Source organism: Oncorhynchus mykiss, chromosome 6, assembly GCF_013265735.2.
Source record: "Oncorhynchus mykiss isolate Arlee chromosome 6, USDA_OmykA_1.1, whole genome shotgun sequence".
Lineage (NCBI taxonomy): Eukaryota > Metazoa > Chordata > Actinopteri > Salmoniformes > Salmonidae > Oncorhynchus > Oncorhynchus mykiss.
The window spans coordinates 45,929,752-45,955,907 of record NC_048570.1 but is presented as its reverse complement, the minus strand read 5'-3'; the positions used below and the strand labels follow the sequence as shown (position 1 = coordinate 45,955,907).

The following is a 26,156-nucleotide window of genomic DNA, read 5'->3' as shown; positions in this document are numbered from 1 at the left end:
CCATACAATGCCCTGCTTCCAGTCCCTCATAACAAGATGGGTATCTACATTGTAGTACAGGTACTAGCTGTCCTATCAATATGAGCCCCCACATGTCGGTAAAAACAAGCCTATTTTCAAGTGTTTCAAAATATATTGCAGGTTAGGGCGCACTCCGTTTGAAATACATTTTATACCCCAGTACTGAAATTCTCTCATCGCTGTCCAATCAGAGGGGGGTATTTTTTGTAACGGTGTACTGTACTGTTTACCAACCAGGTGGGGTGCCATGGGCTGCATAGGAGCATGTGCAGACTAAAAGTATACAGTGTTTGATAAAAAAACAACAACAAACAAACCATGCCAAAAATGCTTTTGATACCCTGTAGTTCATTTAAAAATTACAAATAAATTCTAGCATCCCACCATGAAGGGGCTATCTGCCTCTCTGGGCACAGACGTCTATTCCACGTTGGTTAAATATCCACATTGGTAATTTCATTGAAATGATGTGGAATCAACATTGATTCAACCAGTGCGTGTCCAGTGCTGCATTCATTTTTAGACTTATAAATTAATGATATGTACCCAATGACTCTTGAAGAATATAACTTATTAATGCCTCATGAGCTTACTTCAACTGTCGTACCCCATCAGAATCCCAAATATAAGCTTGTTTTACTCAAATGTTTGCAAACAAAGTAAATGTAAACTAACAAGCTATATAGCCTCAAAACATGGTTTAAGCTATAGTTTTGATATCATCGATGGTCAGTCCTTGCATCCATATCTCTGTCTATGGATTTGAAAGTGGGTATACTTCTACAGCCCCATCCCTCAGCTTTTTACTGAAACAGCGGCGGGGAAAAGTCTTTGTTATTGTTTCAACTGCTGATTGTCGCAACAAAAAAAAACAAGAGCAGAGGGGCTCGCTCATATTCATTATGTGATGTCTCTGATGCGGATTGGAGGCACAGTAGCATTATGTTAATGACGGGCGGGCTGTGCAGAATGAGTAGGTGATCTCAGCTCCCAGTTAGCACAAAGGGAAATAAACATGGCAACAGACTGGAGTGTCTGGCAGGGATATACACTAACTTTAATAGCTTTCATATGGTGGATGGCAGGCACAGGAGCCGAGACGGGGGTCCCGGAGACTGGTAGTCCCACCCGGATCTTCGGCATGCGGCTGGAGAGGAGTGACAAGCCGGCCACGACCACCAATGATGGGGTGATTCAGGTAACAGAAGAGAGCAACATCTTCCTGAGGTTCTACGGGCTACAGATTCTTCCTGACACCTCATCACAGATCAGATTCACCGACCATGAACATGAGGAAGGTGATGTTACCAGCAACAATACTCCTTTTAACAGGACTTGTGCAGACTATAGCAAAGATATTGTTATCAGGGGTGGCATGAACGTGAGCCACCTCCGAACCTGGGGGGTTCTGAGTTTGAAAATCAAACCTCTCCGGAAGAGCGAGCTCCAGAGGGAGTATGGGCTGTGTGTCCAGGAAAGCCAGGATGGCAAGTGGTACCTGTTGGGTGAGGATGACGGGAGGCTGCGGGTGGTGGAGGAGAAGAAGTCCATGCTTCCTATGTGGTTCCAGTGCATCCTCATCTGCTGCCTGCTGGTACTGTCAGGTATGTTCAGCGGGCTCAACCTGGGACTCATGGCCCTGGATCCTATGGAGCTCCGGATAGTCCAGAGCTGCGGTACCGAGAAGGAGAAGAGGTATGCCAGCAAGATTGATCCCATTCGGAGGAAAGGGAACTATCTGCTATGCTCGTTGCTCCTGGGTAATGTGCTTGTCAACACAACTCTCACTATCCTTCTGGATGACTTGATAGGGTCAGGCCTGGGTGCTGTGGTCGCCTCCACTATAAGTATTGTCATATTTGGGGAGATTGTGCCCCAGGCTCTGTGCTCTCGCCACGGGTTGGCTGTAGGAGCCAACACTATTATGGTGACCAAGTTCTTCATGTTGGTCACCTTCCCCCTGTCATGGCCTATCAGTAAACTCCTGGACTGTGTCCTGGGCCAGGAGATTGGTACTGTGTACAACCGGGAGAAGCTAGTGGAGATGTTGAGGGTGACAGAACCATACAATGACCTGGTCAAAGAGGAGCTAAACATGATCCAAGGTGCGCTCGAGCTCAGGACCAAAACCGTTCAAGATGTCATGACACCGATCAGTAACTCCTTCATGATCCACAGCGACGCTGTGCTAGACTTCAACACCATGTCAGAGATCATGGAGAGCGGGTACACACGCATACCGGTGTTCGAGCACGAGCGGTCGAACATTGTGGATATCATGTTTGTCAAGGACCTGGCTTTCGTTGACCCGGATGACTGTACGACGCTGAAGACTATCACCAAGTTCTACAACCACACGGTCCACTTCGTGTTCCATGACACCAAGCTGGATTCCATGTTGGAGGAGTTCAAGAAAGGTTTGTTTGGAGACGGGGGCTGAATCCCAAAAGACACCCTATTCCCTATGCACTACTTTCGACCAGGGCCCATAGGGCTCATTTGGGACGCAGTCAGGGTCACAGGGAGGGAAAGTAGTGAGGGTGATGTAATGAAGGTGGTTTTGTTTCACATTGATTTGTTTGTTTACCTTGTCAGTAAACAAGTTATTTACAACAAGCTGGATGGGGGCTCTTACGATGGAAGTGTGTATGTGAGGTGAGGTGATAGGATTCAACTCCTCTGTGTGTGTGTGTGTGTGTGTGTGTGTGTGTGTGTGTGTGTGTGTGTGTGTGTGTGTGTGTGTGTGTGTGTGTGTGTGTGTGTGTGTGTGTGTGTGTGTGAGTGAGAGCGAGAGAGAGAGAGAGAGACAGGTCACTGTGGCACACCTCACCCTCACCTGACAAATGATCGTCTGACAAATGATCACTTGATAAATGACAGAGACACTTGTGCACAAATACAAACATGTTTTTCTCTCACTCAGTTTCAGCCACGTTTAAGTGGTTGTTGGAGAGCAGCTGTAGTTATTGATTTTTTCTGTGGGCTTGTTTTATGTTTTCAGTATCTCTTGCCTGGAGTATGCTTCCTGCTCTGTTCCTGGTTTACCCCATCCGATCTCTCACACTGTCGAAACGTATCATATACCTTATCTATGTTTATGTTTCCATTCATTTAGAATTAGAACCCCAGCAGCCTTGTAATTCCCATTCTACTCTCACCATCTCACTCAACCTTGAACAACATAGTCCTACAAGGGTTGGCAGATTCAAATCAAATCAAATGTTACAGTGAAATGCTTACTTACAAGCCCTTAAACAACAATGCTTTAAGATGTTTTTAGGAAAAAAACGTTCAACAAAAAAATAGAAAATAAAAGTAACAAATAATTAAACGGCAGCAGTAAAATAACAATAACGAGGCTATATACAGGTGGTACCGTTACAGAGTCAATGTGTGGCGGCACCGGTTAGTCAAGGTAACTGATGTAATATGTACATGTAGGTAGAGTTAAAGTGACTATGCATAGATAATAAACAGAGAGTAGCAGCAGCTTAAAAGAGGGGTCTGGATAGCCTTTTGATAAGCTGTTCAGGAGTCTTATGGCTATCTGTAGAAGCTGTTAAGAAGCCTCTTGGACATAGACTTGGCGCTCCGGTGGCGCTTGCCATGCAGTAGCAGAGAGAACAGTCAATGACTAGGGTGGCTGGAGACTGAGAATTTTTAGGGCCTTCCTCTGACACCGCCTGGTAAGGAGGTCCTGGATGGCAGGAAGCTTGGCCCCAGTGATGTACTGGGCTATATGCACTACCCTCTGAAGTGCCTTACAGTTGGAGGCCGAGCAGATGCCATACCAGGCAGTGATGCAACCAGTCACTGAAAAGATTTGGCATGGGTCCTCAGATCCTCAAAAGGTTCTCGATGGTGCAGCTGTAGAACCTTTTGAGGATCTGAGGACCCATGCCAAATCTTTTCAGTCTCCTGAGGGGGAATAGGCTTTGCCGTGCACTCTTCATGACTATCTTAGTGTGTTTGGACAATGATAGTTTGTTGGTGATGTGGACACCAAGGAACTTGAAGCTCTCAACCTGCTCCACTGCAGCCCCGTCAATGAGAATGGGGGCGTGCTCGGTCCTCTTTTTCCTGTAGTTCACAATCATCTCCTTTGTCTTGATCACGTTGAGGGAGAGGTTGTTGTCCTGGCACCACACGGCCAGGTCTCTGACCTCCTCCCTAGAGGCTGTCTCATCATTGATGGTTGTCTCACCTACGACTGTTGTGTCATCGGCAAACTTAATGATGGTGTTGGAACAGGGAGTACAGGAGGGGACTGAGCACGTACCCATGAGGGGCCCCCGTGTTGAGGATCAGCGTGGCGATTGTGTTGTTACCTACTCTTACCACCTGGGGGCGGCTGGTTAGGAAGTCCAGGATCCAGTTGCAGAGGGAGGGGTTTCGTCCCAGGGTCCTTAGCTTAGTGATGAGCTTTGAGGACACTATGGTGTTGAACGCTGAGCTGTAGTCAATGAATATCATTCTCACATAGTTGTTCCTTTTGTCCAGGTGGGAAAGGGCAGTGTTGAGTGCAATAGATATTGCATCATCAGTGGATATTTTGGGGCGGTAATGCAGATTGGAGTAGGTCTAGGGTTTCTGGGATAATGGTGTTGATGTGAGCCATGATCATCCTTTCAAAGCACCTCATAACTACAGACGTGAGTTCTACATGTCGGTAGTCATTTAGGCAGGTTACCTTCGTGTTCTAAGGCACAGGGACAATGGTGGTCTGCTTGAAACATGTTGGTATTACAGACTCAGTCAGGGACAGGTTGAAAATATCTGTGAAGACTCTTGCCAGTTGGTCAGCGCATGCTCGGAGTACACGTCCTGGTAATCCGTCTGGCCCTGCGGCCTTGTGAATGTTGACCTGTTTAAAGGTCTTACTCACATCGGCTATGGAGAGAGTGATCACACAGCTGATGCTCTCATGCATGCTTCAGTGTTACTTGCCTCGAAGCAAGCATAGAAGTAATTTAGCTCATCTGGTAGGCTCGTGTCACTGGGCAGCTTTCGGCTTTGCTTCCCTTTGTAGTCTGTAATAGTTTGCAAGCCCTGCCACATCCGACAAGAATCGGTGCCGGTGTAGTACGATTCAATCTTAGTCCTGTATTGACGCTTTGCTTGTTTGATGGTTCGTCCGAGGGCATAGCAGGATTTCTTATAAGCTTCCAGGTTAGAGTCCCACTCCTTGAAAGCAGCAGCTCTACCCTTTAGCTCCGTACGGATGTTGCCTGTAATCCATGGCTTCTGGTTGGGGTATGTACGACCGGTCACTGTGGGGACGACATCATCGATGCACTTATTGATGAAGCCAGTGACGGTCATAAGACACAGTGGCAGAAACATTACATTCAAAATAAGTTACAAATAATGCGAAGAAAAAAAACATACACAATAGCACAATTGGTTACGGGATCATAAAATGGCAGCTATCTCCTTCGGTGCCATTCTTTCACTGCATGATCCCTCGACTTCAGACACACTCACCCTGGCAGACAATACTCTTTGGTTTAAAAATATTGATTTAATCAACAATACACAACATAATCAGGGATGGTACAATAATTAAAACAAAATATCAAGAAAATTGTAGGCTATTGCACCATTATTGATTATTACCACATGTCATAGGCATGAACAATGTGCGAATGGACTTGTAAACTAGAGGTATAACCTACTGTACGCTGCAAAATGCGATATGGTTCGCAGACACCGAGACACCTGGAGGGGGGTGGAGACAAGCACAAAGACAGGTGAAACAGATCAGGGTGTGACAGGTAGTGTCAGTAACTTCCGGTAGCCACTAGATGCAGTTGTAATAAACACAGCTGTTTCTGTTTTCTTCCTCCAAATGTTGCTCTATCTTTTGAAAGGTTTAAGCTACAGTGCCTTGCGAAAGTATTTGGCCCCCTTGAACTTTGCGACCTTTTGCCACATTTCAGGCTTCAAACATAAAGACATAACATAATTTTTTTTGTGAAGAATCAACAACAAGTGGGACACAATCATGAAGTGGAACGACATTTATTGGATATTTCAAACTTTTTTAACAAATCAAAAACTGAAAAATTGGGCGTGCAAAATTATTCAGCCCCTTTACTTTCAGTGCAGCAAACTCTCTCCAGAAGTTCAGTGAGGATCTCTGAATGATCCAATGTTGACCTAAATGACTAATGATGATAAATACAATCCACCTGTGTGTAATCAAGTCTCCGTATAAATGCACCTGCACTGTGATAGTCTCAGAGGTCCGTTAAAAGCGCAGAGAGCATCATGAAGAACAAGGAACACACCAGGCAGGTCCGAGATACTGTTGTGAAGATGTTTAAAGCCGGATTTGGATACAAAAAGATTTCCCAAGCTTTAAACATCCCAAGGAGCACTGTGCAAGCGATAATATTGAAATGGAAGGAATATGAGACCACTGCAAATCTACCAGGACCTGGCCGTCCCTCTAAACTTTCAGCTCATACAAGGAGAAGACTGATCAGAGATGCAGCCAAGAGGCCCATGATCACTCTGGATGAACTGCAGAGATCTACAGCTGAGGTGGGAGACTATGTCCATAGGACAACAATCAGTCGTATATTGCACAAATCTGGCCTTTATGGAAGAGTGGCAAGAAGAAAGCCATTTCTTAAAGATATCCATAAAAAGTGTTGTTTAAAGTTTGCCACAAGCCACCTGGGAGACACACCAAACATGTGGAAGAAGGTGCTCTGGTCAGATGAAACCAAAATTGAACTTTTTGGCAACAATGCAAAATGTTATGTTTGGCGTAAAAGCAACACAGCTGAACACACCATCCCCACTGTCAAACATGGTGGTGGCAGCATCATGGTTTGGGCCTGCTTTTCTTCAGCAGGGACAGGGAAGATGGTTAAAATTGATGGGAAGATGGATGGAGCCAAATACAGGACCCTTCTGGAAGAAAACCTGATGGAGTCTGCAAAAGACCTGAGACTGGGATGGAGATTTGTCTTCCAACAAGACAATGATCCAAAACATAAAGCAAAATCTACAATGGAATGGTTCAAAAATAAACATATCCAGGTGTTAGAATGGCCAAGTCAAAGTCCAGACCTGAATCGAATCGAGAATCTGTGGAAAGAACTGAAAACTACTGTTCACAAATGCTCTCCATCCAACCTCACTGAGCTCGAGCTGTTTTGCAAGGAGGAATGGGAAAAAAAATTCAGTCTCTCGATATGCAAAACTGATAGAGACATACCCCAAGCGACTTACAGCTGTAATTGCAGCAAAAGGTGGCGCTACAAAGTATTAACTTAAGGGGGCTGAATAATTTTGCACGCCCATTTTTTCAGTTTTTGATGTGCTAAAAAAGTTTGAAATATCCAATAAATGTCGTTCCACTTCATGATTGTGTCCCACTTGTTGTTGATTCTTCACAAAAAAATACAGTTTTATATCTTTATGTTTGAAGCCTTAAATGTGGCAAAAGGTCGCAAAGTTCAAGGGGGCACTGTATAAGGCATAAGGCATATGTATAAGGCACTGTATAAAATATTATGACCCCATCACTTGAAGGACACGACCCTTTCCATTTACAATGCCCACAAGTCTCATTAGAACAGTGTGGACCAGGCACTTAATCAGACTGGGTGAAAAATGACATCATCAATAGCTAGGTTTCCATCCAATTGCCTACAGACTTTCATGCGAATATTCTAAAATCTGCATAAAAACAATATGAGCATTTTCCCACCAGAGATGTTTCCATCAAATTGATGGAGATAAAAGGCTGTGCATGATGACATACTCCATATAAAATACCTTTTGCAGTTAAATTCCCGTGTACCAAATAAACAATTTAAGGTAAACGGGTTTCCATTGCATTTTACTGATGGGTTTCTCACCAAAAATGTGGCATTATGTTGCGTGTGCCCACTCTGGTATTGGCAATGAGCTAAAGCTCAAGTATAGCAGACAATGAAGAGATTATTATGTACAAAAATACAAAATTACTTTTATTTGTCAAACAGCAGCCAAACATCGATGATCATATCACAAAAATAAGACTCTAGATATTTATTGGAAAGGAGCCTCATCTCATCACCTTGCAATTTCAACACCCTGTGAAGTTCATCATAACTTATATCATCTGTAGCCTAATAAACTGCACGCTTTCCCAAGGAGTTTTAGTGGGAGGACCACACAACATGTCATCGCGTGACTCAAAGTTTACTTCGATATGATGGTTATTATATACACATGTGCATATATAAGCGTTTCCACTGACATTTCTCGCATATTTCATTTTACTGACACAAAATAATCCCACCTGGTCTAGTGTATTTCGTTTTTGTAGACATTTGGAAACTTTACCTGAAACATTTTCTGTTTCCATCAGGCCTGTCATTACATTTTTTATCCGACCTCCACTTTACTCGCATAAAAGGGTTGGATGGTAACCTGTTTAGTGATGAAGTTCTTACAAAATGATTGCCTGATGATCTTCTGAACTTCCCAATACTTTCCTGATGCATTTCAGTCACTTCAAACCATACTTCCTTCAGATTTAAGTAGTCAGACTGATTAGTAAAAGATTGTCATAGCCCCAATTAAGAAAGTCTACATTGGCCGTTGATTACATCCGTTTTTTACATGGTGGTGTTGCAAAAAATGTTTGATTTCAAAATGGGGTCACGGAGCAAAAAAGTTTGGGAACCCATGATGTGGTGGTGTAGATGTAGATGGTCCTGGGTAAAATACTTACTTAGAAAAAAAGGTGCTATCTAGAACTATTTTTTCTAAGAGTGTAGGCCTACACGAATCACTGGTCAGTGGTCAATGTCCAGGTTATAAACTAGCTTCCTGTTGTAATGGCATGAAAAAACAACATGTTTATCATTTGTGCTCTGTGATGTAGTACAACATTACTCATCGATTTCTCATGAAGTGTGTGCATTCCTCATCCTAAAGGATGGTGTGTATGTATCATAATTTCCTCGTCATAGAGGGATAATATCACAAACCTTTTCTTTATCCAGGCTGCATCACATGATTGTGATTGGGAGTCCCATAGGGCGGCGCACAGTGTCGTCCGGGTTTAGCCGGCGTAGACTGTCATTGTAAATTATAATTTTTTCTTAACTGACTTGCCTAGTTAAATAAAGTAAAAAATAATCATATATATATATATAAATGGCTAAAATCTCTATTATTCCTCAATGTATCAGTCACTGATTAATGTACATTTTAGTCATTTAGCAGACACTCTGATCCAGCAATTTTCAAGAATAATTAAGGTTAAGTGCCTTGATCAAAGGCACATCAACAGATCTTTCACCTAGTCAGTTCAGGGATTAGAACCAGTGACCTTTCAGTTACTGGCCCAACATTCTTAACCACTAGGCTACCTGTAGATTCATTACATCATTAAATATATCCCTAGTCTCTTCCCACAGCTGCTGTGTCTCCACGCCAGTTGTCAACTGTCTGTAGATTGTCATTGTGATCCTGAGCCTTGTCTATCTGTGCTGGCAGATATATGGCCACCCTACACTGTGCTTGGGCAGTTGTTAGGAAGCGTGTATATGCGTGCGTGCGTGACATTGCTTCATGATAACCCAGCCCAATGTTGTTCATTGTCTATGAAATTAGAAATTTAGCCTTACCCTTTAGACATTATGTCTGGTCCTTGAGTCGATGTCCATGCCTGTGCAAACATCTAATTAGCATAATACAAAATGCCGTTAAAATCCTTCTGTTTAAAGGTCCAATGCAGCTGTTTTTTAAAATCTCAATATCAAATAATTTCAGGGTAACAAGTAAGTACCTTACTGTGATTGTTTCCAATTAAAATAGTCAAAAAGAAACTAAAATAACTTCTTAGCAAATAGCTTTTCTTAAGCAATCATTTTGCAAGGAGTGTCTAGGATTGTTCTGAGTGGGGAGTGGAAAACTGAAAACTATTTGTTAGAAAAAAAAGGTGCTATCCAGAACCATTTTTTCTGAAGAGTGTAGGCCTACATGAATCACTGAAAAAGTCTGGTCAGTGGTCAGTATCCAGGTTATAGGCTAACTTCCTGTCCTGCTCTGTTGTAATGGCATGGAAAACAGCATGTTTATCATTTATGCTCTTTCTTATTGGTCTATCAACTAATTTACTGCCTGGTGATGTCACATCGTTGGAAAGCTGTGGAGGTTGTTGTGAAGAAATCTGTTGACTGTTAAGCCTATGGTTTAAGGAAGTTGTTGCGTGGGTGTGACTCATCTGCTTTCTCAGAGCCTCTCTCTTTATTACCTTCCTTTTCACTCTTTCTCTTCCTTCCATTCTCTCTTTTATCTTACCCCTCACTCTATCTCTCTCTTTCTCTCTTTCTCCTCTCTCTCAATCTCTTCCCTTCCCTCTCTCTTCCTCATCTCTTATCTTAAACAGTTGGCACATTATTTCAGATGTCTTCATAGTCAATCATCGCCCTCTGAACCTTGTACCCAGCAACATTTTCCACCTGTACAAGGCACTGCCTCCGACACATAGGGCTGAGCTCGGGACACCGCTCTGGGGTGGTTAACTGTAAATTGACCTTTGGCGCATATATCTAGGAACAGGAGTATGACCTTAGATCAGTATCTAAGCAACTTCATACTACTTCAGGTGAACAAGTGATGCACACACACCACACATAAACACAAACACACACCTTTATGACTACTGTCAAGATGTTGCCTAATCCTCGTGCTGACAAGACCCGTCACGAGACAGTCAGACATGAGTGATTCTCTGTCTACTCCTGCTTTGTGTGTTAGACAACGCAAGGCCAGGGTGTTTCCCTTTTTGTTTCTCTCTCTATCACTCTCACTCTCTTTCCCTCTATCAAACAGCTGGAAAGAGGACTTAGGCCTAGGTGTTGCTTCCTCTCCTCACTCCTCACTGTAACTACTGGCTGCTGCTGAGGTTTTCATTGGTCGGTGTGAAGCATGTGTGAGGCCAGTGTGATGTGTTCTAATTTAACAAGACTGACCCCCAAGTGTTCTGCTGCTGAGTCACTGAAGGAGTCTTTGAATGTCTCGTGCACACACACATACACACACAGAACAGGTCAAGCCTAAGAATTTACCAACACTTAACCAATACATTGAGGCTCTGTGGTCATATGATTTAATTAGGTCAGAGATTGAGAAACACAACCTGAGAAATGTGATGTGAACGTAGCCTTCCTGAAGTACAAATCCATTGCAGCTTTCACACAAAATCTATCCAGGCCTATTGAACTGTCAGTTTAATAAATTTTACCTCAAGATCTGATTTTGCTAAAAGCATAAACAGTGACAAATGAGGATTTAGAGGCCATCTTAATATCCCTCATTCTCTCTCTCAGCCTCAGAACATCTATTGTTTTGGGTACAACTGCAAAGTCTGTCTTGAAATACCACACAGGGTGACAATGTCAACATAGGCATTAGGCATCCGTTTACTCCAAGCGGAAAAAGTTTTTCAACGAAAACAAGAGTTTCTATTGGACAAATTCAGGTAGGTCCCTCCCCTTTTGCTTCAGTTTGGTGTCTATCATAAAAGGTAAACGGTAACCATTGCAAAACGTTTTGCAACAGACCGAACATTCTGCAAAGGAATCTGACTAATGTATACACCCCAGAAGTCTTGACCCTAAACCCAGACCACTTCCTCAACCACACTGTTTGCTCATATTGGGTGAGAAGGGGTGAATTGTGTAAGGTTGTCTGTTACAACCACAACCAACCACACACACACAGACACACACACAGACACACACACAGACACACAGACAGACAGACAGACAGACAGACAGACAGACAGACAGACAGACAGACAGACAGACACACACACAGCCAGCCAGCCAGCCAGCCAGCCAGCAAGCACTGACTCACTGACTCACTGACCTGCCTGCAGGACTGTCGTTCCTCTTTACTATGGTTTGAGAACATAAATACTGGTGGTTGTTGTTACTGCATATCATTGTATATCCTGCAATAATTGGCTGTTGAGACTTCTGCAGGGTTTTTTATTCATGGAAATTCACTAAAAAGCTATTCAGAAAATATTCACACCCCTTGACTTTTTCCACTTTTTGTTGTGTTACATCCTGAATTTAAAATTGATTAAATTTATATTTTGTGTCACTGATCTAGTAGACACAATAACCCATAATGTCAAAGCGGATTTTTTTTATAGAATGTTTTAGAAATGTATTAAAAATGAAAAGCTGAATTGTCTCTAGTCAAATGTGCTTATCAAGTCACATAATAAGTTGCATGGACTCACCCTGTGTGCAATAATAGTAGTAATAATACCCCATGATTTTTTAATGACTACTGCATCTCTGTACTCCACACATGCAATTATCTGTATGGTCCCTCAGTCGAGAAGTTGATTTGAAGCACAGATTCAACCACAAAGATCAGGAAGATTTTCCAATGCCTCATAAAGAAGGGCACATTTTGGTTGATGGGTGAAAATAAAAACAGCAGACACGGAATATTCCTTTGAGCATGGTAAAGTGATCAATTACGCTTTGGATGGTATATCAATACACCTATACGCTACAAAGATGCAGGTTTCCTTACTAACTCAGTTGCCGGAGAGGAAGGAAACTACTCAGGGATTTTACCATGAGGCAAATGGTGATCTAAAACCGTTACAGAGTTTAACGGCTGTGATAGGAGAAAACTGAGGATGGATTAACAACATTGCAGTAACGCCACAATACTGACCTAATTAACAGAGTGATAAGAAAGAAGCCTGTACAGAATACACATTTTCCAAAACATGCATTCTGTTTGCACTAAAGTAATATTGCAAAAAATGTGGCAAAGAATTTAAAGTTTTGTCCTGAATACAAAGCGTTATGTTTGGGGCAAATCCAACAAGACATCACTGAGTACCACTCTTCATATTTTCAAGCATGGTGGTGGCTGCATCATGTTTTGGATATGCTTGTCATCTGCAAGGACTAGGGAGTTTTTTAGGATAAAAATAAACTAAATAGAGCTAAGCACAGGTAAAATACTAGAGGAAAACCTGGTTCAGTCTGCTTTCCAACAGACACTGGGAGATGAATTTACCTTTCAGCAGGACAATAACCTGAAACACAAGGCCAAGGCTTACCAAGACGACAATGAATGTTCCTGAATGGCCTAGTTATAGTTTTGACTTAAAACGTCTTGAAAACAATAATTTATTAAAGAATAATGGGCAAATATTGTACAATCCAGGTATGCACAGCTCTTAGAGATTTACCCCAAAATCACTCACAGCTGTAATTGATGCCAAAGGTGATTCTAATATGTATTGACTCAGGTGGATGAAGTAAAGATATATTAGTGTTCTATTTTCCATTTAAATGTATAATTCTGTGTGGATCGGTTACACAAAAGGACAATTAAATCAATTTTAATCCCACTTTGTAACATAACAAATGTGTAAAAAGTCAAGGGGTGTGAATACTTTCTGAATGCCCTGTACATATTCTATACACTTTTATTTCTGGGAATTAAATAGGCTGCTACAAATTAACAGGAGAGAAGCCTGTCATTCTGTCCTAATTCTTGATAATACTAATAGTACACTGTATATATTTTCTTCTGCTTTTCATTGCAGAAAGAGTCATAAAAAAGACACTAACAGGTTAATGTGGCTAGACAAGTAGAACAGTTGCATACAGTATAGCCTACTTAGAATTCAATGGAGAAATTAATAGTATTTTGTAACTGCACATATCAACAGCCACTTTATGAGAATTAACACAGGGCCTCTCCTCTACTGTTTTCAAATCAAATACATTTTTATTGGTTGCATACACATATTTCGTAGAAGTTATTGCGGGTGTAGCGAAAGGCTTATGTTCCTAGCTCCCACAGCGCAGTAATATCTAACAATACACAGCAATACACACAAATCTAAAAGTACGAAATATAGAAATATAGAAATATTAGGGCGAGCAACGTCAGAGTCCAGAGTATATATATGTGTGAGTGTGTTTCTATATATACAGTGCCTTTGGAAAATATGCAGACCCCTTGACTGTTTCCACAATTTGTCACAGCTTTATTCTAAAGTGGATTAAAAAAATAAAAATCCTCAGCATTCTACACACAATACCTCCTAATGACAAAACAAAAACAGGTTTTTAGAAATGTATGCAAATTTGGCAGTGTTTACAGCACTACATCACTTTTACATAATGAAGCACCTTTGGCAGCGATTTCATCCTCAATTCTTCTTGGGTATGTCGCCACAAGCTTGGCACACCTGTATTTGGAGTGTTTCTCCCATTCTTCTCAGATCCTCTCAAGCTCTGTCAGGTTAGAGGGGAGCTATTTTCAGGTCTCTCCAGAGATGGTCGATTGGGTTCAAGTCCAGGCTCTGGCTGAGCCACTCAAGGACATTCAGAGACTTTCCTGAAGCCACTACTGCGTTGTCTTGGCTGTGTGCTTAGGGTCATTGTCCTGTTGGAAGGTGAACCTTTGCCCCAGTCTGAGGTTCTGAGTGCTCTGGAGCAGGTTTTCATCAAGGATCTCTCTGTACTTTGCTCCATTCTCTTTGCCTCGTTCCTGACTAGTCTCTCAGTCCCTGCTGCTGAAAACATCCCTACAGCATGATGCTGCCACCCCCATGATTAGCTGTAGGGATGGTGCTAGGTTCAATCCAGACATGATTGTTCAATCTTGGAATCTTGTTTCTCATGGTCTGAGTCTTTAGGTGCCTTTTGGCAAACTCCTAGTGGGCTGTCATGTGTCTTTTACTGAGGAGTGGCTTCCGTCTGGCCACTCTACCATAAAGGCCTGATTGGTGGAGTGCTGCAGAGATGGTTGTCCTTCTGGAAGGTTCTTCTAGAGAGGAACTCTAGAGCTCTATCAGAGTGACTATGGTGTTCTTGGTCACCTCCTTGACCAAAGCCCTTCTCCCTCGATTGCTCAGTTTGGCCGGGCGGCCAGCTCTAGGAAGACTCTTGATCCAAACTTTTTCCATTTAGGAATGATGGAGGACAATGTGTTCATGGGGACCTTCAATGCTGCAAAAATGTTTTGGTACCGTTCCCTAGATCTGTGCCGCAACACAATCATGTCTCGGAGCTCTACGGACAATTCCTTCGACCTCATGGCTTGCTTTTGCTCTGACATGCACTGTCAACTGTGGGACCGTATAGAGAGGTGTGTGCCTTTCCAAATTATGTCCAATCAATTGAATTTATCACAAGTGGACTCTAATCAAGTTGTAGAATCATTTCAAGGATGATCAATGGAAACAGGATGTACCTGAGCTCAATTTCGAGTCTCATAGCAAAGGGTTTGAATACTTGTGTAAATAAGGTATGTTTTTCTTTTTTTTACATTTGTAAAATTTTCTAAAAACCTGTCTTCACTTTAGCAATATGGGGTATTGTGTGTAGATTGCTGAGGATTTTTTTTATTTAATCCATTTCAGAATAAGGCTGTACCAGTCTAAAAGTTTGGACACACCTACTCTATCATGACTCAAGATATAATCCAGATACAGACACGGGAGGAGGATAGTACAGTTCTCAGATGATTTGTTCGAAACACGGGGCAGGCAAAGGGCAGGTCGAGGGCAGGCAGAGGTTCGTGATCAGGTCAGAGTCAGGCAGGTACAGGACGGCAGGCAGTCTCGGGGTCAGGGCAGGCAGAGGTTTGTGATCATGTCAGAGTCAGGTAGGTACAGGACGGCAGACAGGCTCGGGGTCAGAGCAGGAAGAGGTTTGTGATCAGGTCAGAGTCAGAATGCTGGTAAGACCAGACGAACTGGCAACAGATAAAGAGAGAACATAGGTATAAATCCACAGGGGATAATGGAGAAGATGGGTGACACCTGGAGGGGGGTGGATACAAGCACAAAGACAGGTGAAACAGATCAGGGTGTGACATACTCATTCCAGGTATTTTCTGTATTTTTACTATTTTCTACATTGTAGAATAGTAGTGAAGACATCAAAGCTATGGAATAGCACATGGAATCATGTAGTATCCAAAAAAGTGTTAAACAAAACGAAATCATTCGAAATCAAAATTGCTTCATTAAATGGTTTTCCATAGCCGAGCACGCGCAAACAAGCCTAAGATCACCATGCACAATGCCAAGTGTTGGCTGGAGTGGTGTAAAGCTCGTCGCCATTGGACTCTGGAGCAGTGGAAACGCGTTCCCTGGTGTGATGCACCACGCTTCACCATCTGGCAGTCCAACGGATAAATCTGGGTTTGGCTGAAGGCAGGCGAATGCTACCTGCCCCATTGCATAGTGCCAACTGTAATGTTTGATGGAGGAGGAATAATGGTCTGGGGCTGTTTTTCATGGTTCAGGCCCCTCAGTTCCGGTGAAGGGAAATCTTAACGCTACAGCATACAATGACATTCTAGATTACTCTGTGCTTCCAACTTTGTGGCAATAGTTTGGGGAAGGTCTTTCCTGTTATAGCATGACAATGTCCCTGTGCGCAAAGCAAGGTCCATACAGAAATAGTTTTTTCGAGATCAGTGTGGAAGAACTTGACTGGCCTGCACAGACCCTTGACCTCAACCCCATCGAACACCTTTGGGATGAATTGAAACTCCGACTGCGAGCCAGGCCTAATCGCCCAACATCAGTGCCCGACCTCACTAATGCTCTTGTGGCTGAATGGAAGGAAGTCTCTGCAGCAATGTTCCAACATCTCATGGAAAGCCTTCCAGAAGGCTATTATAGCAACAAAAGGGGGACCAACTCCATATTAATGCCATTGATTTTGGAATGAGATGTTCGACGAGCAAGTGTCCACATACTTTTGGTCATGTAGTGTAGTTGCTGGTTGAAAATACAATCTACACAGGACCTTCTAATTAGCAGGTTTGCATGGGCGGGAGTTTTTCTGTTTTCCATGGTGAAATCACCATGTGGTAAATTTGCTAATAGACCAATATCAAAGAGAGTGACAAACCTCTCTGCCAATAACAGCCCAGTTTCAGTTTTCCCCTCCTAACTCAGACCATTCCCGAACAGTCCTAACACAATTAATGCTTGAGAAGTAGGTTTGCTAAAAAAGCCATTTTTGCCCATTTTAATGGAAATGTATGTATCAAAATGAAAAGAAACCAATGAATACATTTACTCAATGAAATTGTATCTTTCAAATGATCTTTCTCAAAAATGTCTGTATGTTGACCCATACAATAATCTGTACTGTAAGTTTTTTGTACATTTTTTGTTCCTAAAACATTTTGGTGACCCTACTGCATGTCCCCACGACCCCACTAGCTGTCGGGACCCCGACTTTGAATACCACTGTGTTAGGATGTGTTTGCTGTACTGTAACAGTGACCATGGCCAAAGTCCAGCTACAGACAGTCTTAATGACAGATACGGATACACATCAACATCTTGTCAGCGATCAAAGCAGGGCAAGCAGAGGTATGGTAAAATTGGGACTGGGCAGGTAGTTTTTTTAATGCAGTCATACTGGCCCTTTAGCATTAACTTAGTATTAACGTAGGCTAACAATGATATTTTAATAAGGATATTGGTGACTAGAAGTCTGTCCTGGAGGCAGTGACAAAGTCATGTATGGCTCTAACATTCCATGGACATTAACTTTGCACTGTAATATATTGATCAACTCCTACCCCCCCCCCCCCCCCCCCCCTCTCCCCCCCTCTCTCTCCAGGTAAGTCCCACCTGGCCATTGTTCAGAAGGTGAATGACGAGGGGGAGGGGGATCCATTCTATGAGGTGCTGGGATTGGTCACCCTGGAAGACGTCATCGAGGAGATCATCAAATCAGAGATCTTGGATGAGTCTGACCTCTACAGTGAGTCTATAAAATGTAACAGGCTCATAACACATTTATTACATATTCTCTTATGTCATATGAGCCTGTAACACATTAATTACTTGCACTGAAATAATAGATACAAGCTATACCCTTTTCACACTACTGAGCCAAACAAAGCTGAGCTGTACTTTGCTCACCTGTTTATGCATCCACCATGCTGGAATGGACAATGTGAATTGTCACCACAGTATGGTTCAGTAAGGTTCAGGATGGATAGTGTGAAAAGGGTATTGGAAAAGGCTGTTATTGGTTTTATATAAGACATAAGGATGTATCTCTGATTCTGACCTGTCCTTAATGTTGTCTCTCTCCCACCCAGCTGACAACAGCAGAAACAGGAAAAAGGTGGCACCCAATAAGAACAAGAGGAACTTCTCTGCCTTCAAACAGAGCGAGAGCGAATCCAAAGTCAAGATCTCCCCTCAACTGCTATTGGCCGCTCACCGCTTCCTGACTACAGGTTAGAACATGTGTCCCTGCCCACCAACCAAAATAATGACATGTTGGGGCAATCAACCTCCCAACCACACCATACAAAGCAGAACACTCACATGCACTATAGAATCACCATATAGCACAATATGTGATTCTCAATTGGTAAGATACGGTTACAACTCAAGGTCATGGTTTCAATTCCTGCAGGTATTAAACATTCATTGTAAAAATGAAACATTCTCAAACCTGTTTGAATGTAATTACATAAATGATTCACTTGTAGTAATCTATGTAACACAAAGTGTTGCTAGCACCACTAGTCATGTGGTCTGTTGTAGCATGCTGTCAGCTAGAGCGAGAATGCCGTTGCAGTTACCTCTTTCTCTAAAATAACAGACAGAGCAGTGTTACAGCATGCCTGTCTGTGTCTGCCTCTACAAGTCTCGTTGTCTTTCCCTTTTGTCACTACTGGGATTGTTTCAGTGTCTATATCAGTCTATCTCACCACTCTCTGATGCTGTCATTCTCCTGTCTCCTCTCTTTCTGTCGCTTCTCTCTCTCTGTCTTTATGTCTCTGTGATGTTGCTGACATCGTGCCATCACCACTAAAGACAAGCAGCATATTGTTGGACTACTTTATCATTGGATCATTTCAATTCAATATATAGCTGTGATAAACCACAGCCTCATAAATGTCTGTGTCTATAATATACTGTATGTCTCTCTCCCATCCAGAGGTTAATCAGCCCATACCAGATCTCATGTATGCATTTACGTACCTTACATATTGTATGTACAATATATTTATCTTCCTGCCTCATCCAGAGGTGACGTTGTTCAGCCCGTCCCAGATCTCAGACAAGGTTCTGTTGAGGATTCTAAGACACCCAGACGTGATCCAGGAGATCAAGTTTAATGACAGTGACAAACGCTGTCCTCAACACTATGTCTACCAGAGAGGGAAGGCAGTTGACTACTTCATACTCATATTGCAGGTAAGGCCTCTCAATGGTCGATTGTTCTTTCTGTCTCTCTTTTTCTCCCTCAACTCTTTTATAACCTCTACAAACAAGTATAACAAACAAATAACAGGTTAATTCTGGTCCAAAATTGGTTTCTGTGCACCCACCAAATCACATGCTACATCAAATTCCCACATGAAAGGTTCCTCCTTTGTTAGTTCACTAGTCATTGATTACTCTATTCATACTGCACTTTATAGGCCTGAGCAACACGCTCTAACATCCCTGCTACATGTCACAAATGGCAGCTCCCCTTCCTGTCTTGAGTGGGGTCACAAAAGGGTCCACAAAGCATTTTTAATCCCAACCCTTATTCAACAATGAACTGGGTTGATGGAGGGAAGCTTTTTGTGTAACAACACTAACCCAGAGGGAGCCTATACATTTTGGGGCGGCAGGTAGCCTAGTGGTTAGAGCGTTGGGCCAGTAACCGAACGGTTGCTAGAGCAGATCCCTGAGCTGACAAGGTAAAAATCTGTTGTTCTGCCCCCTGAACATTGCAGTTAACCTATTGTTCCTAGGCCGTCATTGTAAATAAGAATTTGCCTAGTTAAATGAAGGTTGGATAAAAATAATCAATCAACCACACAGCTAGATTAACCATCCTATTTAAGGACTGTTGAGAATGACGGCTTTGGACTCACACCTACACTCTCTTCGACATATACTGTAGCGCTCCCAAACCTGTATATTCATATCCATGCAGATAAAGCAGAGGAGAAGAGACGAGGAGGCCACTAGACTATTGAGATGCTGGGCAGGGCAGGGGGTATAGTCAGGGGGTAGCGTTACTGCAGCTGTTACTGCAGCAGGAGGTTAGAGGCTGCAAGGGATGGAGCGGAAGGTACTGGGGGCTCCTGGAGAGGGCATGGTGTGTGGTGAGCAGTGGGTGAGAGAGGGGAGGGTGGAGCGAGAGAGTGTAAGTGCAGAGGAAGGAAGGGATGGGGGGGAGAAAGAGAGAGATATATTTGGGTCCAGAGGGGCCTGGCCTTCAGTAATTGATCCCTCTTAAGTAAGGGGGAAAGAGAGGTGGAAAAGGGAGGGAGGAGAAGACACCATGCGTACCATGCTGTCCGTTATCTGTGTATCAAAACACAAAAAAATGTGTTTTATTCATGTTTTAACCTTGATTTAATCAGGGAATCATACTGAGACCAAGGTCTCTTTTACATATGAGCCCTGAATTACATAAATTACAGAAAATACATATGTAAAATATAAAAACAAAATAAAAACACTAACAGTCAAAAGTTTGGACACACCTACTCATTCAAGGGATTTGATTTATTTAGATTATTTTCTACATTGTAGAATAATAGCGAAGACATCAACACTATGAAATAACAAATATGGAATAACAAAAAAGTGTTAAACAATTCAAAACATATTTTAGATTCTTCAAAGTAGACACCCTTTGCTTTGATGACAGCTGTTACACCCGTTGTTGGAATGAGACCAAGGTGCAGCGTGGTAAACGTCCAGCTTTCTTTATTTAGATGAACACCAAAAAATAAATAAAAACAAACAAACGTAAAGTTCTGCCGGCTATACAGCAACTAACAAAGTCAAGATCCCACAAACTCAGGTGGAAAACAGGCTGCCTAAGTATGATCCCCAATCAGAGACAACGATAGACTGCCTCTGATTGGGAACCATACCGGGCCAAAAAAGAAATAGAACACAGAGATTTGCCCACCCAAGTCACACCCTGACCTAACCAAGTAGAGAATAAATAAGGCTTTCTAAGGCTTTCTAAGATCCCCCCCCCCCCCCCAAGGTGTGGACTCCGGCCTCAAACCTGAACCTATAGGGGAGGGTTCGGGTGGGCATCTCATCTCGGTGGAGGCTCCGGTGTGGGACGCAGAGGCCTCCTCTTGAGGCTCCCCCCACTTCGGTGTCACCTCTGGTGTGGGGATCGTCGCCGGGGACTACGGACCGTAGATCACTGCTGGAGGAACCGAACCACCGATCGTTGCCGGAGGCTCCGGCCTGGGAACCCTCGCTGGAGGCTCCGGACTGCAGACCATCGCTGGAGACTCTGGACTCTGGACTGTGCCATGGATCATCACTGCATGCTTCGTGCTATGGATCATCACTGGAGGCTCCGTGCCATGGATCATCACTGGAGGCTTTGTGCCATGGATCATCACTGCAGGCTCCGTGCCATGGATCAGCACTGGAGGCTTCGGGCCATGGATCATCACTGGAGGCTTCGGGCAATGGATCACCACTGGAGGCTTCGGGCCATGGATCATCACTGGAGGCCGGGTGCGTAGAGCTGGCACAGGACGCACCGGGCTGGGGAGACGCACTGGAGGCCTGGTGCGTAGAACTGACACAGGATATACTGGGCCGTGGAAACGCACCGGAGGTCTGGAATGCAGAGCTCGCACAACCCTTCCTGGCTGGATGCTCGTCCTAGCCCGGCAACTGCGGGGCGCTGGCACCGGACATACTGGGCTGTGAGGGCGCATCGGAGACACAGTGCGCGGAGCCGGCGCAGGATATCCGGGGCCGAAGAGACGCACCGGAGACCAGGAGCTCTGAGCCGGCACAATCCGTCCTGGCTGAATGCCCACTCTAGCACGGCAAATGCAGGGAGCTGGCACAGAGCGCACCGGGCTGTGGATCCGTATCGGAGACACAGTACGTGTAACCGCAAAGCATGGCGTCTGAAGGGTCACACGCTCCTCAAAGCGACTGTCTTGCTCCAGACTCCAACCCCTCCAAACTCTTTCGTCCCTCTCCCCTGCCAACCACTTCTCGCTCAAACGGTCCAAGAATTCCTCATCGCCCGCGTCACCTGCCTCTCGGGTTTCCGTTGTGTCCTCTTCTCCTGACCACGCTGCTTGGTCCGTTTGTGGTGGGAGCTTCTGTTACACCCGTTGTTGGAATGAGACCAAGGTGCAGCGTGGTAAGCGTACATCTTTCTTTATTTAGATAAACACACACACAAAAAAAAGATAAACGAACGTAAAGTTCTGCAGGCTATACAGCAACTATCAAAATTAAGATCCCACAAACTCAGATGGAAGACAGGCTGCCTAAGTATGATCCCCAATCAAAGACAACGATAGACAGCTGCCTCTGATTGGGAACCATACCCTGCCAACAAAGAAATATAACACATAGATTTGCCCACCCAAGTCACACCCTGACCTAACCAAATAGAGAATAAATAAGGCTCTCTAAGGTCAGGGCGTGACAACAGCCTTGCACACTCTTGGCATTCTCTCAACCAGCTTCATGAGGTAGTCACCTGGAATGCATTTTAATTAACAGGTGTGTCTTGTTAAAAGTTAATTTGTGGAATTTCTTTCCTTCTTAATGCGCTTGAGCCAATCAGTTGTGTTGTAACAAGGTATGTGTCATGGATCCCTCTAGAACATTCCTTGCGCACACCTGGCCCCTATTTCCACTGATTGTATTTGTATATATGTGCCCTTTGTTCACCATGGTGCTGTCGATTATTGTTGCAATGTCCGTTGGTGCGTGTGAGTGCCTGTGCTGTGTGTTTTGGCTTTCATGCCATTGTGATTGCGCAGATGATTACGGGTCTCTTCCCGTGTGTTAATCATTGTGCGTGTGTGTTATTTATTCGAGGTACTCCTCACTCTTTTGTTTTGGGTTTCTACCCTGTGTTTTGTTGCGTGCTTGTTTGGTCTTCGTCCCCGTGCCTTCGCGCGGCACACCGTAATTTTGGCTTAATAAAAAACCTTATTACGCATTCCTGCGCCTGTCTCCTGAATCTCTTCATACCAACGTCACAGTAGGGGTGGTATACAGAAGATAGCGATTATTTTTAATACATTTACAAAAATGTATAAAAACCTGTTTTCACTTTGTCATTGTGGGGGATTGTGTGTAGATTGATGAGGAAAAAAGGTCATTTAATCCATTTTAGAATAAGGTTGTAACGTAACAAAATGTGGAGAAAGTAAGGGGTCTGAATACTTTCCGACTGCACTGTATATAAATACAAAATGGAAGAAAATAGAAAAACACGGTCATCAGTAAAAAAGGTCCTCAATTAGCTTTCTGAAACATTACATTTAAGAACATTTTCAAGATTGTTCCACAAATAAGGTGCAAGAAAACTTCAATCGGATTCACCTAACTCACTAGAGACCTAAGGAATTTCCAGAGTTAGCCATCCGTGAGACTGAGTGTGTTAACTCGTATGTATAAAGTTTAGTTATGATGTTAGGTACAGTGGGTATTTTTGTAAATAAATGAAAACATAGCAATGTATCAACAGCAAAAATGGATCAAGCATGTCAGCTCCAGTAGATTTTTTAAAACATAAATCTTAAGCAAGGCATCTAGCACATCACAGATAGTAAATTGTTGAAATGAAAACAAAGATTCACTAGAAGTTGACTGGTTAACCATCGAGTCAGCTACAGGCTGGCAGAGGGAAGAGCAGTCGATTGACTGACTAGGGTCAATGAAACCACTGTTTCTCTCGAATAAAAAGCCTGCCGAGATAAAATTATGATGAAAAGCATCACTTTTCCCATTCTCCTCACTTATGATGCCAGTGTCAGACAGAACTTGCTTAGGCAGGGAAGAAAAGGAATGTGTATGCTTTCGTGCATTCTCAAATTTAGAAAGGTCACCAGCAGTTAGAGATACAGTTAAGAAAGTCCTGATTTCTCGTCTGAATGAGCTCAGATAGCTCTGATGAAAACCAAGGGTTAGATCTATTTTTAATGGAGGATACATTTTCTAGTGCCAGCTCAGGGTCAGGAATACAGGAGACAGTGGATAAATCAGAGTAGAACATGTCAAGTAATAACCCTTGAGGAGAAAACTTTAAAAAATGTATCTTCTTAAAGAAATGAAGATTGGTATTTTGCTGTTTCGTATCTCTAATACACACTATGGGACAAACATCACTGAGACCATATGCAAATACTTCACTTGGTCACTTAACCATGTTTCCAAGAGAACCAGAATGTCAGGACATGAGTCCTGGACCCAAATGTCAATTGTGTACATGTTTTAAATCATACGTCGCACATTTAGGTGAATTAGTCCAAACCTCCTACGAGATTTAAAGTCAGAGGGGGTATTCAGCTCATTCCCATTAGCGCTAACAGGCATAGGGTCAGCTGCAACTATTTGGTGAGTGAGCTGAGACAACCACATGAGAGCAGAGCAGACTGATTATTTGACAGACCTCCCTCAAGTTGCTGGATGCAGGGACTGGGGCGGGAACTGGGAGAGCAGTGTTGGCAGAGCTCAGTCCACCCGGATGAAGCTTCCGCCAAAGGAGTGGAACTGCTGCAGGGGACTGCCAATGCTCCATTCTGGTGTACACAAGAGGCCTTGGTGTGGCTCCCGTTGCAGGGTTGGGACTGCAATTGGGGGCATAAGTGCCAAATCAAATCAAATTGTAGTTGTCACATGCACTGCATACAACAGCTGTAGACCTTATCATGAAATGCTTACTTACGAGCCCTTAGCCAATAATACAGAGTTTTATGAAAGTACAGTGCATTCGGAAAGTATTAGGACCCCCTGACTTTTTCCACATTTGGTTACGTTACAGCCTTATTCTAAATTTGATTAAATAATTTTTTCCCTCATCAATCTACTCAGAACACCCCATAATGACAAAGCAAATACAGGGTTTAGAATTATTAACTAATGTATAATAAAATAAAACATCTGAAATATCACTTTTACATATTGAAGCACCTTTGGCAGTGATTACAGCCTCAATTTTTCTTGGGTATGACGCTAAAAGCTTTGCGCACCTGTATTTGGGGAGTTTCTCCCATTCTTCTCTGCAGATCCTCTCAAACTCTGTCAGGTTGGATGGGGAGCGTCGCTGCACAGCTAATATCAGGTCTCTCCAGAGATGTTCGATTGGGTTAAGGTCCGGCCTCGAGCTAAGCCACAAGGACATTCAGAGACTTGTCCCGAAGCCACTCCTGTGTTATATTGGCTATGTGCTTAAGGTCATTGTCCTGTTGGAAGGTGAACCTTCGCCCCAGTCTGAGGACGCGCTCTGGAGCAGGATTTCATCAAGGATCTCTCTGTACTTTGCGACGTTCATCTTTCCCTCAATCCCGACTAGTCTCCCAGTCCCTGCCGCCGAAAACATCCCCACAGCATGATGCTGTCACCACCATGCTTCAACGTAGGGATGGTGCCAGGTTTTCTCCAGAGGTGACGCATTCAGGCCAAAGAGTTCAATCTTGGTTTCATCAGACCAGAGAATCTTGTTTCCCATGGTCTGAGTGTTGCATCTGCTCCTGCCGCACCCTTTACTTCTCATCCTGTGTGTGTGTGTGTGTGTGTGTGTGTGTGTGTGTGTGTGTGTGTGTGTGTGTGTGTGTGTGTGTGTGTGTGTGTGTGTGTGTGTGTGTGTGTGTGTGTGTGTGTGTGTGTGTGTGTGGCGTCAATATACAGTTGTGTGTTTTGTGTGTGTTGGAATGTCAGTGTAGTATGTGTGGTTTGGTCCAGTGAGTGTACATCGAGCCTGTGCAAGAGAGCCAGTGCAAAAAAAAAAAATTAAAGAAGGGGGTCAATGCAAATAGTCCAGGTAGCCATTTGAGTAGGATCCACCCCTTTTTTCAGTTTTCACCTAAAGTGACATTCCCAAATCTAACTTCCTGTAGCTCAGGCCTTGAAGCAAGGATATGCATATTCTTGGTACCATTTAAATGGAAACAATTTGAAGTTTGTGAAAAAAACAACTGTTCATTTGTATTTTTTTCGTACCATCATCTTTGATATGCAAGAGAAAGGCCATAATGTATTATTCCAGCCCAAGTGCAATTTAGATTTTGCCCACTAGATGACAGCAGTGTATGTGCAAAGTTTTAGACTGATCCAATCATTGGAT

At 43.3% G+C, this 26,156-nt stretch overlaps 1 protein-coding gene across 1 annotated transcript in view; it reads left to right on the top strand.

Moving 5' to 3' along the window:
• Positions 1 to 1,156: 1,156 nt before the first annotated feature.
• LOC110526038 (metal transporter CNNM4) overlaps positions 1,157 to 26,156 on the top strand; it is a 38,980-nt gene continuing 13,980 nt past the window's right edge. Inside the window, exons 1-4 of the mRNA XM_021606629.2 lie at positions 1,157 to 2,438; positions 17,676 to 17,819; positions 18,163 to 18,303; positions 19,104 to 19,273. Coding sequence (XP_021462304.2) covers positions 1,163 to 2,438; positions 17,676 to 17,819; positions 18,163 to 18,303; positions 19,104 to 19,273 — 1,731 coding nt within the window. The 5' untranslated portion in view covers positions 1,157 to 1,162. The remainder of the gene's footprint in view (positions 2,439 to 17,675; positions 17,820 to 18,162; positions 18,304 to 19,103; positions 19,274 to 26,156) is intronic.